Below are 17,246 nucleotides of genomic sequence, written 5' to 3' on the forward strand. Positions count from 1 at the left end.
ATGTACCCTTGGCTTTGCTTTAACTAGATTAACCAAACATGTACAGAGCTGTTTTACTCTTAAATTTGTTGTTCCTGTTAAGTAGTTGTGCACAGGAGGTACCATTTAACAAAGTGGTTACTGAATACAGTGCATCTTGATCAGTGTCTCCTTCAACCTTCCCCGACCCACCCCTTCCCTTACTTTTCTTAATTTTGTATTACACACAATGAATTCTTGACGGCATTCTCCCCTCTCCCCCACTTCTTTAGTCTCCCTTCTCCCCGTGGCCCCACCCCCCACCTTACATGCTCCCATTTCCTGGTGCTGATTTCACTGGGCTTTGACCTAGTCTTCCTAAATAATTCCACTATTACCTGGTGCTGGTGACTCGCACCTGTAATCCTAATTACTCAGGAGGCTGAGATCTGAGGATTGTGGTTCAAAGCCAGCCTGGGCAGGAAAATCCATGAGACTCTTGTCTCCAATAAACCACCAGAAAACCAGAAGTGGCGCTGTGGCTCAAGTGGTAGAGTGCTCGCCTTGAGCTGAAGAGCTGAGGGACATGCCCAGGTCCAGAGTTCAAGCCCTACAACCAACCAAAAAAAAACAAAAAACCTTCCACTGTTTGGATTCTCCATAGAGTCTATTACTCTTCTGTTTTGGTTTTAGTGTCCTATTTAAAACTCACAGGTGGCCGGGTGCCGGTGGCTCATGCCCAACATCCTAGTTACTCAGGAAGCTGAGATCTGAGAATCATGGTTTAAAGCCAGCCCAGGCAGAAAACTGCCTGTGAGATTCTTATCTCCAATTAACCACAAGAAAACTAGAAGTGGAGCTGTGGCCCAAGTGGTAGGGCACTAGCCTTGAACATAAAAGATCAGGAGATCACAGAGATCAGGCCCTGTGTTCATACTCCATGACCAAGAATAAATAAACAAGCAAACAAACCTCACAGGGCTGGAGATATTAAGTGGTAGAGTGTATGAAGTATGAGGCCCCTGAGTCAAAACCCCCACACAACAAAAAATGAATAAGTAAAACGGAGTTAGTTCACAAAACCACTGTGATGTAAAGCAGGTTATTCTTAGTCTAGGTGGTCTAGGCCCTTAGTCACTAGATCACATCAAAGTATCACCACTAGCAGCTGGGGGTTTTTGGTTGGGGGATGAGGGGTGCCAGTAGTGGGTCTTGAACCCAGTTCAGGGCCTGGGTGCTATCCCTGAGCTTTTTCACTCAAGGCTAGTGCTCTATGATTTGAGCCAGAGCTCCAATGCCTTATTTTTGCTGTTTAATTGGAGCTAAGAGTCTCATGGATTTTCCTGCCCAGGCTGGCTTTGAACTGCAATTCTCAGATCTCAGTGTCCTAACAACTAGGATTACACTTGTGAGCCTCCGGCACCTGGTTCAACAGTTTTTGGGCTTGGTTTTTTCTTTTTGGTCCGTTGTGGGGCTTGAACTCAGGGCCTGGGCACTGTTCCTGAGCAATTGTTGCTCAAGGCTAGCACTCTACCGCTCTAAGCCACATTCCCAGCCCAAGGTCTGCTTCTTAACTCAAAAAAATAAAAGACTAAGATTAAGCTATAAAGTCTTTCTAAACCCTACTGAAAAGGGTAATATATAATTGAAGTCACCAATCCCTATTTTTAAATACATTTTGTAATTATGAACTGCATATTACATTCTTGTACTTAAACTATTTTAACCTCTTGGGTAATATAGCAGCTTTTCATTATGACGAGAAATGTCATATGACATTGATTATAATATTAAAAACAGTCAATTACTTCACTTTAAAAACAGAGTCTTAGTGGACACACTGGCAGGCAGCGTAATCTTACAGAATTCACCTTGTGCAATAAATTTTCCTTCAGAACTGTACAATACTGGAGCTCTTTCTTCTTGCAAAAGAAATTGAAATTTGCATGTGAATTAAAGTTCATTCATCAGGACTAGACATTGGACCCTAGAAATGGTCCTTTTTTTTTTTTTTTTTTTTTGGTCAGTTGTGGGGCTTGAACTCTGGGGCTGGGTGCTATCTCTGAGCTCTTCAGCTCAAGACTAGTGCTCTACCACTTGAACCAAAGCGCCACTTCCAGTTTTTTGATGGTTCATTGGAGGTAAGAGTATCACAGACTTTACTGTCCAGGCTAGCTATGAACCACGATCCTCAGCTCTCAGCCTCCTGAGTAGCTAGGATGACAGGCGTGAGCCGCCAGCACCCAGCCAGGGTCCTGTTTCCTCATTCTGGTGCCTGCCAGGGGACCTGGAACAAGGTGTTCAGTACATTCAGTGACCCTCAAAGTACTGCTTTACTACACACATGAGATGGCACCCAGCATCTTATTAGTGAACAAACCAATTTTAAAATAAATTAATAAGCCAGGTGCTGATGGCTCACACCTGTAGCTACTCAGGAAGCTGAGATCAGAGGGTCAGGTTTTGAAGTCAGCCAGGGCAGGAAAATCCATGAGATTCTTATCTCCAGTTGACCACAGAGAAAGCCAGAAGTGGTGCTGTGACTCCAGTGGTAGAGTGCTAGTCTTGAACAAAAAAGAGCTCAGAGACAGCACCCAAGCCCAGAGTTTGAGCCCCGGGACAAGCAAAAATAAATAAGAATCATAAACAGATGCTAAAGCTGGTGGGTGAAAGTCTGTAAGAAACAGAAGAGTATTGCTGTCTCAATATGTCTCCTCAATTAGTTAAAAAAAATTACAAGGAAGGGGCTGGGAAGGTGGCTCAGTGTAGAGTGCTACCTTGCATGCATGAGGCCCTGGGTTCGATTCCTCAGCACCACATAGGGAGAAAAAGCTGGAAGTGGCGCTGTGGCTCAAGTGTTAGAGCACTCGCCTTGAGCTGAAGAGCTGAGGGACAGCGCCCAGGCCCACAGTTCAGGCCCCACAAAAATAAATAAATAAATAAATAAATACAAGGAAGACAGTGAAGGAACTTGGCAAAGAGCTCATTACCTAAATAACACCACAAGCAATGCAATAAACCACTGTACTTCTAAAACAATGTTGCTTTCATGATATTCTTGCCAAGGAGTCAAATCATAAGGGAAATACCAGCAAAACCTACATTGGGTAACAGACTACCAAATATGCCAAGGTCAGCTGGGCACCGGTGGCTCACGTCTGTAATCGTAACTACTCAGGAGCCTGAGATCTGAGGATATCAATTCAAAGCCAGCCCTGGCAGGAAAGTCTGTGAGACTCTTATCTCCAATGAACCACCAGAAAACTGGAAGTGGCGCCGTGGCTCAAGTGGTAGAGCTCTAGCCTTGAGCAAAAGACATCAGGGACAGTGCCTGGGCCCTTAGTTGAAATCCATGACTGATCAAAACAAAAACCAAAAAACAAAGCCAAGGTCCAGCCAGGTGCTGGACTGGTGGCTCATGCCTGTAATCCCAGCTACCAGGAGGCTGAGATCTGAGGACTGTGGTTCAAAGACAGCCTGGTCAGAAAAGTCTGTGAAACTTTTATCTCCAATTAACCACTAAAAAGCCGGAAGTGGAGCTGTGCTTCAAGTGGCAGAGTGCTAGCTTTGAGCAACAGAGAGAGAGCGAACAGGCACTGAGTTCAAGCCACAGGACTGACACAAAAAAATACATAAAAAGTCAAAACAAGATTGAAGAACTTTTCTAACAATGCCTAAAGAAACACTAAAATTACATAGAAAGCACCCGTACAATCTTAGACCAGAATGAGAAAAATTTTGTATAACCAATATTCAATACTATCAGGACAACTGGCAAAATCTGAACACCTATAGACTAGAAAAGGGCACTGTATCATTGATAAACTTCCTGACTTGGTCAGGAAGTGGCACTGTGGCTCAAGTAGAAGAGCACTAGCCTTGAGCTGAAGTGCTGAGGGACAGCGTTCTGGCCCGGAGTTCAAGCCCCATAACAGACAAAAACAAACAAACAGGGCTGGGAAGGTGGCTCAGTGGTAGAGTGCTTGCCTTGCATGCCTGAGGCCCTGGGTTCGATTCCTCAGCACCACATAAGCCGAAAGAAAAAAGCCAGAAGTGGCGCTGTGGCTCAAGTGGTAGAGCGCTAGCCTTGAGCTGAAGAGCTGAGGGACAGCACCCAGGCCCAGAGTTCAGGCCCCACGACCAGACCCAAAAAACAAACAAACAACAACAAAAACTCATGCTCTCAAATAGTTCAGAAAATAATTAAGTGTACCTATGTGGAAAGAAAAGAACACACATCTACTACTAATGGCTGTTGAAATTCAGGGAGAAGTTCCAATCATTCTTTGTATTACTCTTGAAACTTTTCTGTAAGCTTAACATTATTTCAGCATCTAAAAAGCTAAAGAGGTATTACATGTCCATTTTTAGAAGTGTTTCCACCATTTTTTAAATGCTTGAAGTGCAAATCTCTAAAACATTCTTAATGACTTTAGAGCAGCTATGCCAGTAAGCCAGATCCAAATTTTAAAAATAAGTCAAGGTCAAAGTCCTTGGTAAATCACGGTTTGGAAATACTGTGCTGGTACATTGGTTAACTGTGTGGATATTAAGAATTTTTTTAAGTGTTCCTTCCACTTTTTTTGTTACTCTACAAAATTATGTAGTGCTAAAAATCCCCCACAACTATGTAAGACATGTAACCTGTCCACAAAACTGTTTTCTAATTATTATGTAAGTATATTTTCTATAACTGTAGGTATGATTCTTCAGCTTTTAACTTGTTTATGTCTAGATATTCTAAGAAAGAACAATCTCCGGGACACTAAACTGAAGGATGTGTTTGTACTCTGTGGGGGAAAGAGGGTCAAAGTTTTCAAAGAACAGGAATAACCACCTAAAGGAAAAAAAAAAAAAAGTCCACAAACTTGCAGAAAGACCAGTAGTTATGTCTTAGAGATAAGTCCCAACAGTGACTGGGAAAATACCTATCAATTCAAGATGCCTACCAATAAAAAAAAAAAAGTGGTAGAAAAGTTATAAAGCAGCAGGTGGCTCCCGCCTGTCATCCCAGCTACTCAGGAGGCTGAGATCTGAGGATCATGGTTCGCAGCCAGCCCAGGCAGGAAAGTCTCTGAGACTCTCATCTCCAACTGGCCACCCAGAAAAAGCCGGAAGTGGAGCTGTGGTTCAAGTGGTAGAGCGCCAGCCTTGAGCACCAGAAGTTCAAGGGCAACGTCCAGGCCCCGAGTTCAAGCCTAGGGCCGGCACACACGGGGGCGAACGCGGCCCCAGCCTCGGTCCAGCGAGCGGCCGGGCCCCGCGGGGACCCAGGCCCGGGCCGGGGCTGCGAACCCGGGGGATCCGGAGGCCCCCTCCGCTGCGACACTGTCCTCCCCGGGTCCAACTCCCCTCAGATCGTGGCTGTTGCTCCCCACAACCGCGGGGAGCCCCCACCCCCCGAAAGGGCAACGGGCCGGGGGGAGGCGCAGAGGGAGGGGTGGGACGGCCTCCCGCAGGGTCGCCCTGACCTTTGACCCCTGACCCCTGCGGAGAGAACTTGCAGCCAAGACACAGCTTTTCCGTCTAGGGTCGCTCTGACCCCTGACCTCTGCCCCCTACGGGGTGACCCTGCGGCACAGACGCGGCTTTCCGTACAAGGTCGCTCTGACCCCTGGCCTTTGCCCCTGACTGGTAACCCGGAAAGAGTGAAGGGCTGGCAGCAGAAGCCCGGCCCCGAGCGCCAGGTCAGGCAGGGCCCGGGGAGTCCAGGGCGCCAGGGTGGCCGCCGCGGGGAGCGCCGGGACTCACCGCCCGCCGGAGCCGCCCGGGAGCCGCCGCGCGCAGCATAGTCTCGGTTCTCGTGGGCCCGACTGACGTCCGCGCAGCGACGCACCGCGCGTCACAGCAGCCCCGCCTCCCGCCGCGCACGCCAGCGCTCGCGAGACGCTGAACGAGGCTCCCGGGCCCGTGTGAACGCGCAGCTCCCGCTCGCTCATTGGACGGTCGCTCAGCCAATGGGATCGCGGAACGCTAGGGGCTGGGGTTAGATGTGGGGCAGAGGTGAGGCGGTGGGGGGGGCGTGGCGGGGCGGTGGGGGGGCGTGGCGGCGGGGGCGTGGCGTGGCGGCGGGGGCGTGGCGTGGCGGCGGGGCGTGGCGGTGGGAGGCGTGGTGGGGCGGTGGGGGGCCGTAGCGGCGGGGGCGGGGCGGCGGGGGCGGGGCGGGGCGGCGGGGCGTGGCGGTGGGAGGCGTGGCGTGGCGGTGGGGGCGGGGCGGGTGGGGGGCGGGGCGTGGCGGTGGGGGCGGGGCGGTGGGGCGGGGCGGGCGGTGGGGCGTGGCGTGGCGGTGGGGGCGGGGCGGCGGGGGCGGGGCGTGGTGGTGGGGGCGGGGCGGGCGGTGGGGGCGTGGCGTGGCGTGGCGGTGGGGGGCGTGGCGGCCCGGGCGTGCGGCTGCGCCGCCGGCGGGGACCGGCCGGGCCGGGCTGTCCACACGGCTCCCCTGCTTATCCGTTCTCAGTTTCAGCGCTGCATCCATCTTGTGCCAAATCACACACAGCCCGGGCCAGGTGAGCGGAATCTGATACAGAAACGCACAAGGTCCAAACGCGCGGGTAAACCCGATCGTTCTTGTTAAGGGGTTCAAAGAATTGGTGGTTTGGGGCCGAATTCTAGAGCAAGGAGACCTATGGACACAACCCGCGAGAGACAGGACCCCCCCCAAGTAATGACAAGGGCGGGACTGGGGTGCTGCCCACCGAGGCAGAGCGGCCGGCACCGAGCTGCAGGTGAGCTTCGCGCCGGGGTGACTGAGCCCCGCCGGTCCCCCTTCCCCCCACGTCCCCTGCGCCCTGGCAGCTACAGCACACGACCTGGGTGCACCTGCCCGCCACCTGCCCACTCCTGACCTTTGTATCTGCCGCATCCTCCTTCCTCCTAGACGTCTCCTCTACTGTCCCCCGAAACTTCACACCCTGCTCCACCTCAGAGGAGGAGAAAAGCCACTTTTTTTGTTTTTTGGTCGTCCTTGTGCGGCCTCATGCTCTTCAGCTCAAGGCTAGCGCTCTACCACTTGAGCCACAGCACCATTTCCAGCTTTTTCTGCTTATGTGGTGCTGAGGAATCGAACCCAGGGCTTCATTCATGCAAGGCAAGCGCTCTACCACTGAGCCACCTTCCCAGCCTGAAAAGTCACCTTTGAAAGCAAGTCCAGCCGGGCGCCAGTGGCTCACACCTGTCATCCTAGCTACTCAGGAGGCTGAGTTCTGAGGATCGCAGTTCAAAGCCAGCCTGGGCAAGGAAAGTCTGCGAGACTCTTATCTCCAATAAACCACAGAAAACTGGAACTGGCGCTGTGGCTCAAGTGGTAGAGCACTCACCTTGAGCTGAAGAGCGCAGGGACAGCACGCAGGCCCAGAGTTCAAGTCCCATCACCCACTAAAAAAAAAAAGAAAAAAAAGAAAAGAAAAGAAAGCAAGTCCAGGCAGGCACTGGTGGCTCGTGCAGTATCATGCGGTAATCCTACCTACTCAGAACTGAGCTTATCAGACCTCAGTTCAAAGCCAGCCTGGGCAGGAAAGTCTGTGAGATTCTTACCTCCAGTCAACAACCAGAAAGCTGGAAGTGGTGCTGTGGCTCAAGGAAAGTGGTAGAGAGGAAGTCTTGAGCAAAAGAGCTCAGGGACAGTGCTCAGGCCCTGAGTTCAAGTCCCACAACAGATCCTGGATAAAATAAAATAAAAAAGCCTAACTGATACACGATAAAACAAACCTCTAGGCATTCACCCACAGTGAGACCAAAGGAAGATATTCTTAGGGGAGGGACACAAAGGCGCAGGGCCTGTGTACTTCTGCTCATATAAAATACTTGTCAAAATGAACTCCAGAAAATGGAAACGAGATTTTCTTCCTAAATTGCTGGTTTTGTTTTCTTTTTGTCTTCTTTGTTCATTCTTCTGTCTTTGGGAGGGTAAGGGAGGCACAGAATTGGAGGGACAATGGTGGACAATTGCAGCCGTGGTGCTCACTGGACACTGTGGAATATGAACTCAACTTGTGGGTGGGGACGGGAGGGAAAAACTGGGAGAGAGTAGGGAAAGGGATACTCCTTAGACAGGGACTCATTACCTGTCTTATGTAGCTTCAGCCTCTCTGTATATCACCTTTATAACAACCATTTAAAAAGGGGGGACTGGAAAGGTGGCTCAGTGGTAGAGCGCTTGCCTTGCATGCCTGAAGCCCTGGGTTCGATTCCTCAGCACCACATAAGCAAAAAAGAAAAAAACGGAAGCGGCGCTGTGGCTCAAGTGGTAGAGCGTTAGCCTTGAGCTGAAGAGCTGAGGGACAGCGCCCAGGCCCAGAATTCAAGCCCCATGACTGACAACAACAACAACAACAAACTTAAAGCCTAAGCTGGATCCCAGTGGCTCACACCTGTAATCCTGGCTACTCAGGAGTCTGAGATCTGAGGATCATGGTTCAAAGCCATCAAGGGCAGTAAAATCTGTGTATCTCCAAGGAAGCACCCAAAAAAAGTTGGAAGTACAGCTGTGGCTCAAGGGCTGGGAAGGTGGCTCAGTGGTAGAGCGCTTGCCTTGCATGCATGAGGCCTTGGGTTCTATTCCTCAGCACCACATAAACAAAAAGAAAAAAGCCGGAAGTGGTGCTGTGGCTCAAGTGGTAGAGCGCTAGCCTTGAGCTGAAGAGCTGAGGGACAGCGCCCAGGCCCCGAGTTCAGGCCCCACGACTGACAAAAACAACAACAACATCAGCTGTGGCTCAAGTGATAGAGCACCAGCCTTGAGCACAAAAGTTCAGGGACAGCGCCATGGTGCTGAGTTCAAGCCCCAGAACCAACACACACATCCACACAAAGAAAAAGCTATCTCAAGTAGCATCTCTATAAGACCCTCTACCCCAGGATGAATGAATCATTTTCCCTTCTGCCCGTCAGGTGAAAACCAATGGTTACCGAATGTACACCCATGTGTTTCCCCAGGGGGCTGGGCCCACTTCACCCCGGCCTCTCCTCTTCCACTGAACTCAAATCTGAGTCATAGGACAATGGAAGGAAGAGAGAAGAGTTCCTGAAATTAAAAAAAAAAAAACCTTTAAAAAGCATATTGTACTAAAAGCATATTTAAAACCTGGAATAGGAGCTAACCTCCTCTTGCTACCCGGTCCATGACAATGCAAATGGCATTAGGGGAAGCCACCTTCCCACCCTCATGCTTGGGGTGGCTGCCACTTCCCAGGCCCCGTGAATCAGCAGCCACGATGCTTGCCAGAGGCACCGTGCCCGGGGGACCTGGCGATTCCTGGCAGAGCGGGGCCAGTGCAGGGGAAGAGGTAGACGTCATGGCCAGATCCTGTGGCAAGAGAACAGAGCGTCGCATACCCTGGAGAGCTCCGTGAAGAGCCCCCAAAAATGTGTGGCCTGAGAACACTGACCAGAGAAGACTTTCCTGTAGGTATACGGATGGATGTTAAACACTGAGAGCTGAGATCATGGTTCAAAGCCAGCCCGGGAAGGAAAGTCTATAAGACTCTTATCTCCAATGAACCACCAGAAAACCAGAAGTGGTGCTGTGGCTTAAGTGGTCAAGCGCCAGCCTTGAGCTGAAGAGCTGAGGGACAACGCCCAGAGTTCAAACCCTATGACCAACAAAAAGAAGAAGACGGAGACGAAGAAGAAGAAGAAGAAAGCTGGGGACCAGTGGCTCACACCTGTCATCCTAGCAGAGGCTGAGGTGTAAAGATGGCAGTTGGAAGCCAGCCCAAACAGGAAAAGACCATGAGATTCTTCTCTCCAGTAAACTACTGAGAAAAAGCCAGAAGTGGCACTGTGGCTCAGGTGGTAGAGTGCTAACCTTGAGTGCAAAAGCTCAGGGACAGCGCCCAGCACCCAAGGCCTTAGTGGAAGCCCCACAACCAACAAAAAGAAAAAAGAAAAGAAAAAGACAAGAAGAGGACGGTTGGTGGATCACCCAGGTAGTAAAGCCATCAAGGGTCACCAGCCTTGTCACCCCTTCTCAATCCTCCCTCACAAGTGTCTTTGCTGGTCTCATGGCTCCTCTATGCTCATGGCCATGAGTCTGAGGGTAAACTGAGGCCTTCGAGATAACTTGAGATGCTGGCCTTTCTCAAAGTAGCGTTGCCAAAGGATGCTGGTCTCCTGGCACAACCCAGCAAGGGCAAACACTCAAGTATCTTGAAGATCACGCCACTAAAATATGACTTATTCATTTATTTATTTATTTAGTCGGTCGTGGGTCTTGAACTCTAGGCCTGGGCGCTGTCCCTCAGCTCTTCAGCTCAAGGCTAGCGTTCTACCAGCTGAGCCACAGCGCCACTTCCCGTTTTCTGGTGTTTTATTGGAGATAAGAGTCTCATGGATGTTCCTGCCTGGGCTGGCTTTGAACCAAGATCCTTAGATCTCAGCCTCCTGAGTAGCTAGGATTACAGGCATGAGTCATCGGTGCCCAGTGACTTATTTTCGTGTGTGTTGATATTGAGCTTGGCCTAATGCTCTCACTTGGCTTTTTTTTTGCCAGTCCTGGGGCTTGAACTCAGGGCCTGGGCACTGTCCCTGAGTTTATTTTGCTCAAGGCTAGCACTCTACCACTTGAGCCATAGCGCCACTTCTGGCTTCTTCTAATTATGTGGCACTGAAGAATTGAACGTAATACATGCTAGGCAAGCACTCTACCACTGAGCCACCTTCCCAGCCCTTGGCTTTTTTTCCTCAAGGCTGAATCTCAACCACTTGAGCCACACCTCCAACTTCCACTTTTGTGTAGTTCATTGGAGATAAAAGTCTCATGGACTCTCCTGCCTGGACTGGCTTCAAACCTTGGTCTTCAGATCTCAGCCTCCTGAGTAGCTAGGATGACAGGTGTGAGCCACCAGCACCCAGCCTTAAAGGTCTTAGATTTGAATGTACACTTGCGATGTGTTTGGGAAATGAACTCCACCCTTGCAAAGTCCTGCTTCAGAGGGGCCTTAGCATGCTATAGCCACCAGCAGCGTGGGCAATCCGGGGATCCTGTGATTCCATTCCACACACACCCTTAGTTCTGTGCCTACTTTGGGGGAAATGGAGCCTGTGGTCTGATTCAGTGCTTCGTGGGACCCAGGGCTAGTGAATCAGAGTGGACAGAGGTGCTGACTAAGTACCTGCAGGCGGGAAAGGTAAATAGTACCAGAAGATATGCTGATCGCAGCCAGGGATGAATCACGGCGCTCAGAGAGGAAGTTCAGCGCGGTGTCAGGGCCGAATGGAGCCAGGCCAGGGCTTGATCAGCATCTGCGGCCTCCACGCCCCCTCATGGGTGCCAGCCACGCTGTTTGGCCTCCCTGCCCGTCTCTGCCATTGTAGCCACACATGCCACCACTGCCAGGCTAATGGCAGCAGCTGGCTCAGAGGTGGTGTGTGTGTGTGTGTGTGTGTGTGTGTGTGTGTGTGTGTGCACGCGCATGTCAGTCCTAGGACTTGCACTGAGGGCCTGAGCACTGTCCCTTGGCTTTTTGGCTCAAGGTTAGTACTCTACCATGTGAGCTAAACATTTGTCATCCTAGCTACTCAGGAGGCTGAGATCTGAGGATCACAGTTCAAAGCCAGCCCAGGCAGGAAAGTCCATGAGACTCTTATCTCCAATGAGTCACCAGAAAACTGGAAGTGGCGCTGTGACTCAAGTGATAGAGTGCTGGCTTTGTGCTGAAGAGCTGAGGGACAGCGCCCAGGCCCAGAGTTCAAGCCCCACAACCTACAAAAAAAAAAAGGAAAAAGAGTTTCATCAATGTGTGTGCCTGGGCTGGCTTTGAACCATGATCCTCAGTGCTCAGCCTCCTGAGTAGCTACAATTACAGGCATAAGCCCCTGATGCCCGGCTGAGACTCTTTTTTTTTAATTTTATTTTATTGTAAAAATGCTGTACAGAGGGGTTACCGTTACATGAGTAAGGTAATGAGTACATTTCCTATTGAGCATTGTTCCCCCCTCTCCATGAGACTCTTATCTCCAGTGAACCACCACCAAGCTGGAAGTGGACCTGCGGCTCATATAGTAGAGTGCTAGCAAAAACGTTCAGGGACAGTGCCCAGGCTTGAGTTCAAGCCCCAGGACTGGTGCAAAAAAAAAAAAAAAGGAAAGTTATTGAGGAAAATTGGAGGTTGGTAGAATGCCAGCCAATGAATGGATGAAAGCATGGAGTTCAAGTCCTGGGCTGGGGGGGGGGGGGGGGGGGGGGGGAGAGAAACAAAGAGGAAAGTAATTCAGAAAGCCAAAAAGTTAACTACAATTAATGGCAAAAGACCACTGCTCGACTGGATATCAGAAGCCCTGGGAGAATGCACGGGCCTTCCCTCCCTTCCTCACATGGGCCATGGAGAAATGGGTCTAAATTCCTAATTTCCCTAAATCATTTCCCTGACCATCTGTGTGCTCAACCAGCGATAATGCCGTTTTTTTCCAAATAGGGTGCAGGAACCTAGGCCTACAGGTCCCATGTTGTCTGCCCCGAAGACTGCTTTGTGCTCTAGATCCTCGCGAGACTGGAGCTATGCTCACGAGAATTCTGCTTCCAGCTCACCTATGCCCTCAGCCACCGCCATGGGTCTTCCCATCCTCAGATCGCAGCCTCCTGAGTAGCTAGGATGACAGGCGTGAGCCACGGGTGATTGGCTGGGGTGTTTTGTATTTGTGTTTGTTTTGTACCAGTATTGAGTCTGGAACTCAGAACCTCGACACTTCCCTTAGCTTTTACATTCAAAGCTGGTTCTCTACCACCTGAGCCATGCTTTTATTGTTTTTGCAGTCCTGGGGCTTGAACTCAGGGCCTGGGCTCTATTCCTGAGCCACTATTGTGCTCAAGGCTAGCACTCTACTACCTGAGCCACGGCGCCACTTCCAGCTTTGACTGAGTAGTTTATTGGAGATAAGGGTCTCATAGACTTCCCTACCCAGACTGGCTTTGAACCAAGATCCTTAGATCTCAGCCTTGAGTACCTAGGATTACAGGTGCCCAGCTTGAGCCATGCTTTCAATACTACTTTTTGCCATTTAATTGGAGGTAAGAGTCTCCCAGATTTTCCTTAAAGGGCTGGCTTTGAACCACAACGCTCAGATCTGAGCCTCCTGAGTAGCTAGGATGACAGGTGTGAGCCACCGGCACTTGGCACACTCATTCATTATTATTATTTTTTATTTTTGCAGAGGTGGGATGGAATTCTGGGTCCAGCCCAGGCCTGCGCTCTGTCACTGAGCCACATCCCCAGCCTGGGAAATAGTGTGGATTTTGAATGGAATGATACATTTCAAATGTTGAGACTTTTGCCTCCATTTAGCCAGCAAAACAAAAAACAAAACAAAACAAAAAACAGAAGTGGAGTTGTGGCTCACGTGGTAGAGAATCAGCCTGAAGGAAAAACCCAAGTGACAGTAGAAGGCCCTGAGTTCAAATCCCAGTACTGGCAACCAAATAAATAAATAAATAAATATGGGCTGGGAAGGTAGCTTACTGGTAGAATGCTGGCCTAGCTGGGTTCGATTCCTCAGCATCCCAGAAGTGGCACTGGGGCTCAAGTGGTCGATGCTGGCCTTGAGCAAAAAGCAGCTCAGGGACAGTGCCCAGGCCCTGAGTTCAAGCCCCAGGACTGGTAAATAAATAAATACATAAGCAAGCCTGTCTAGCCACATAGGAAGTGCTTCCACTTCAAACTGAGTCTTACTCATGGCTGGCCTGTGGCTGCCTGTGTCTAGATTTGATCCTCCTATCAGCAGTAAAACCCCAGGAGGTCTAGGATCACTGTTGAGCCCTCCTCCGGCCTCCTCTGGGGGGGGGGGGGGGCTGCTCAGCGTGTGATAAACCCCAACTCAGGCCATTAATCTCTTCTCCCTGCTCTCCTCTCTAAGCCATGGGCGTGGCACGGAGCCGAATGAAATTCCTACCACAACAAGGAGAACATTATTATTTTGTTCCAGAGGTCTGTACAAGTACAAGGCATGTCGAAAGCAGCTATAAATAATTTATATTGTCCATAACTCAACGCTGATCAAAATAGGCCTCATCTCAATGATGCAGCCAGTTCTGGCACAAGCTGCTTTGCCCTCTGCAAACCAATTACACATTCGGAGCAGATGACAATCGGGGGCTGGATTCCCTCTTCCAGGGGCCTAATGCCCCGTCCCCAATCACTTTAATTACAATCTGCTCACAATTACACAGCAGATAATCCTATTGGTCAAAGGGTGACAGCCCAGATTCTATTATCTCCCATTCTATCTATTTTGAGAATCTACTGGGAACTCAAACTGGCAGGAGAGATTTTTTTATTTTTTTCCCAGAAAAAAAAAAGGGGGGTGTTTTTTTTTGGGGGGGGGGAGGAAATTGTGTCCTGATGGAGTATGGCTAGAGTCATTTTCTATTTCCTATTCTGTCAGGAGGGGATGAGTTGACAAAATGGGATGAGAATCTGGGGTCCCTGACATGGCCATTCCAACAGCAACGACAAAAAATAAAGCCACATTTTTAGCTGCTCGCCAAGATGTATTGGAAAGATTGGAAACAACCTTAAGAATACTGCGAAGAGAAGTAGAGCTGCGGCTCTAAGTGGTAGAGCACCAGCCTTGAGAAGAAAAAGCTAAGCCAGAGCCCAAGGCCGGAGAATGAGCAAGAGGTGACACTGTTCCAAAGGAAATGTACTCACAAGCTGACTTATGTAACCCGTACATCACCTTCACAAGAAATGTTTTAATTGAAAAATTAATCATCAAGAAGCTGGAATTTGAACTGTGCTCAAGCTTTACAAGGCTAGCTTTAAACTCACAAAAAACCCTCAGGGACAGCATCCAGGCCCTGAGTTTAAGCCCCAGTACTGGTAGATACACACCACACACACACACACACACACACACACACACACACACACATTCTCTCTCTCTCTCTCTCTCTCTCTCTCTCTCTCTCTCTCTGTCTCTGGAAAAACAATTGTTTTTTTAATTATTTTATTGTTAGTAATTGTTTAAAGGAGTTACAATTCCTCAGTCAGTACAATGCTTCTTGCCAATGTTGCCCCTTCCTTCCTTTTCCCCCCATTTCCTATCTCCACCTACAAGTTACATAGTTAAGTTTTTGTTGTTGTTCTTATTGTTGTTTTTGCCAGTCCTGGATCTTGAACTCAGGGCCTGAGCACTATTTCTGAGCTCTTTTTTGGTCAAGGGTAGCACTTTACCACTTGAGCCACAGCTCCATTTCTGGCTTTTTTGGGTGGCTCATTGGAGGTAATCTCCTGGACTTTCCTGCACTGTCTGGCTTCAAATCACAGTCCTCAGAGGCCAGCCTCCTGAGTGGCTAGGATTACAATGACGGTCATTGCCCACTTGGCCTCCCTCCATCACCATGAAAACAATGGTTTTGCAAAGAGGGAGACGGTGATCACTCATTTTCCACTCAATCACAGTAACATAAAGGGGCGAACCGCACAATATGGGGTCTCCCTGCTGGAGAAATCAAGACAGGCATCATTCCTACCTACCAAGACCTAGCCCCAAACCTTGGCCATTAGGCCAGTGACAGCACATCCTGAGGTCCCGACTTGATTCTTTTTGGAGCTCAGTTTCTCCTTTCTTTCCTCGTTTTCTCTCTCACTTTGCCCAGTACCTGGATCTTGGAAAAGAAAGTGAACAAAGAGGGCAAACCCAGGAGGCTGCAGGCCCTCAAGCTAGCCTATACCAATACCCTTGACCAAACAGCTCAGAGCCACTCCTAGGCCCGGGAGACACCAGGGCTCCCCCTTCTGGAAAGAAGAGGGAAATGCAACTTTGCCCAAAGCCAAGAAACAGCAAACAGCTCTTCCCCGCAGCACAGCAGCTTCAATTCTCCCTGGAGCCAGGTTTGGCAGCTCAGTCCTGCACTGCCTTCAGGATGAAGTTTGGAACCAAACTAAAGGATCTCAGATCTTTAAAAATAAAAAAACAACAACAACAGGTTCACACGTCTCTTCCATCTATAGTGTAATCTTTTTCTCCACTTCTAATTGCCTTCCTTTTGACACTGACTCCTCCAAAAACTAGTGTGCTCTGCCAGGCATGGTGGCTCATGCCTGTAATTCCAGCTACTCAGGAGGCTGAGATCTGAGGATCACAGTTCAAAAAGTAACTCAGGTAGAAAAGTCTGTGAGATTCTGATCTCCAATTAACCACCAAAAAGGAAAAAAAAAAAAAAATTAAAGCCTAAAGTGGTACTTTGGCTCAAGTAGTAGAGCACCAGCCTTGAGCAGAAAAGGTCTAAATGAGCGCCCAGGGTCCTGAGTTCAAGCCTCAGGACTGGCATGCTCCACCTCCAACTTTTTGGTGGTTAATTGGAAAGGAAAGTCTCAGGGACTTTACTGCCCAGGCTGGCTTTGAACTTAAGTCCTCAGATCTCAGCCTCTTAGGTAGGTGGGATTCCAGGCGTGAGCCACCACAGACGGTCTCGAAAGAAAAAGACAAACTTGACACAGAATGAACTCGGCCTAAGTGTGTCCACTAGAAACAGAGTAATACACAAACAACACAAAACGCTCTCCCGCTAGAGACTTGGGCAGCACAAGTGTGGAACTCATTTCTCAGACAGAGTGGGGGGTGGGTTTGACAGTCAGTCCTGTCTCTTCCTAAGTGCATTGACTTGGGAAGGCCAAGCAATGGTTTATTGATTTCAGAGCATCTAAAAGAAGGGAGCAGGATCTACCTCCCCGCCTACAGGGTGGGGCTCAGGGCTTTAGAAGCCTCTGCGGGGATTAATGCTCTGCCATTGTTGTCTGCAAATTCCTTCCTTCTGGTTTTCTAAGTGGTTAGTTGGAGGTTAGAGTCTCAAGGACTTTCCTACCTGGGCTGGCTTTGCACTGCGATCCTCAGATCTCAGCCTCCTGAGTAGCTAGGATGCCAGGCGTGAGCCCCCAGCACCCAGATTGCAATTTATCTTTTCTTTGGGGGTGGGGGTGTGAGGTTTGAACTCAGGGCTTTGCATTTGCTAGGCAGGTACTCTACCACTGGAGCCACACCTCCAGCCTACTTTTGCACTGGTGAAGTTAGAAGTAGGGTCTTCCTTTGTGCTGTGGTGGCCTGACCCTGATCTCCTCCTTGGGTGAGAACCACTGCTCTCTGCCCTTGATTGCCTTCCCAGTGGCTGGATGGCAGGTGGGCACCACTGTATGCAGCCATGAGTTAAGATGGCTTTCTTTTTTCCCTTCTTTTTCTGTATATGTGGTGCTGAGGAATTGAACCCAGGGCTTCATGCGTACTAGGCAAGCGCTGTACCACTAGACCACATTCCCAGCCCTCCCTTCTTTATCTTTATTGCCAGTCCTGGAGTT

The 17,246-nt window shown here is 49.7% G+C and overlaps 1 protein-coding gene across 1 annotated transcript in view; it reads right to left on the reverse strand.

Moving 5' to 3' along the window:
- Etfa (electron transfer flavoprotein subunit alpha) overlaps window positions 1–5,817 on the reverse strand; it is a 44,415-nt gene extending 38,598 nt beyond the window's left edge. The window contains exon 1 of the mRNA XM_042697758.1: window positions 5,710–5,817. Within this exon, the coding sequence (XP_042553692.1) occupies window positions 5,710–5,748 (39 nt within the window). The 5' untranslated portion in view covers window positions 5,749–5,817. The remainder of the gene's footprint in view (window positions 1–5,709) is intronic.
- Between the last annotated feature and the right edge of the window lie 11,429 nt (window positions 5,818–17,246).

This window comes from Dipodomys spectabilis, unplaced genomic scaffold (assembly GCF_019054845.1).
Source record: "Dipodomys spectabilis isolate Male_0828 unplaced genomic scaffold, ASM1905484v1 ptg000228l, whole genome shotgun sequence".
In the NCBI taxonomy this organism is placed as follows: Eukaryota; Metazoa; Chordata; class Mammalia; order Rodentia; family Heteromyidae; genus Dipodomys; species Dipodomys spectabilis.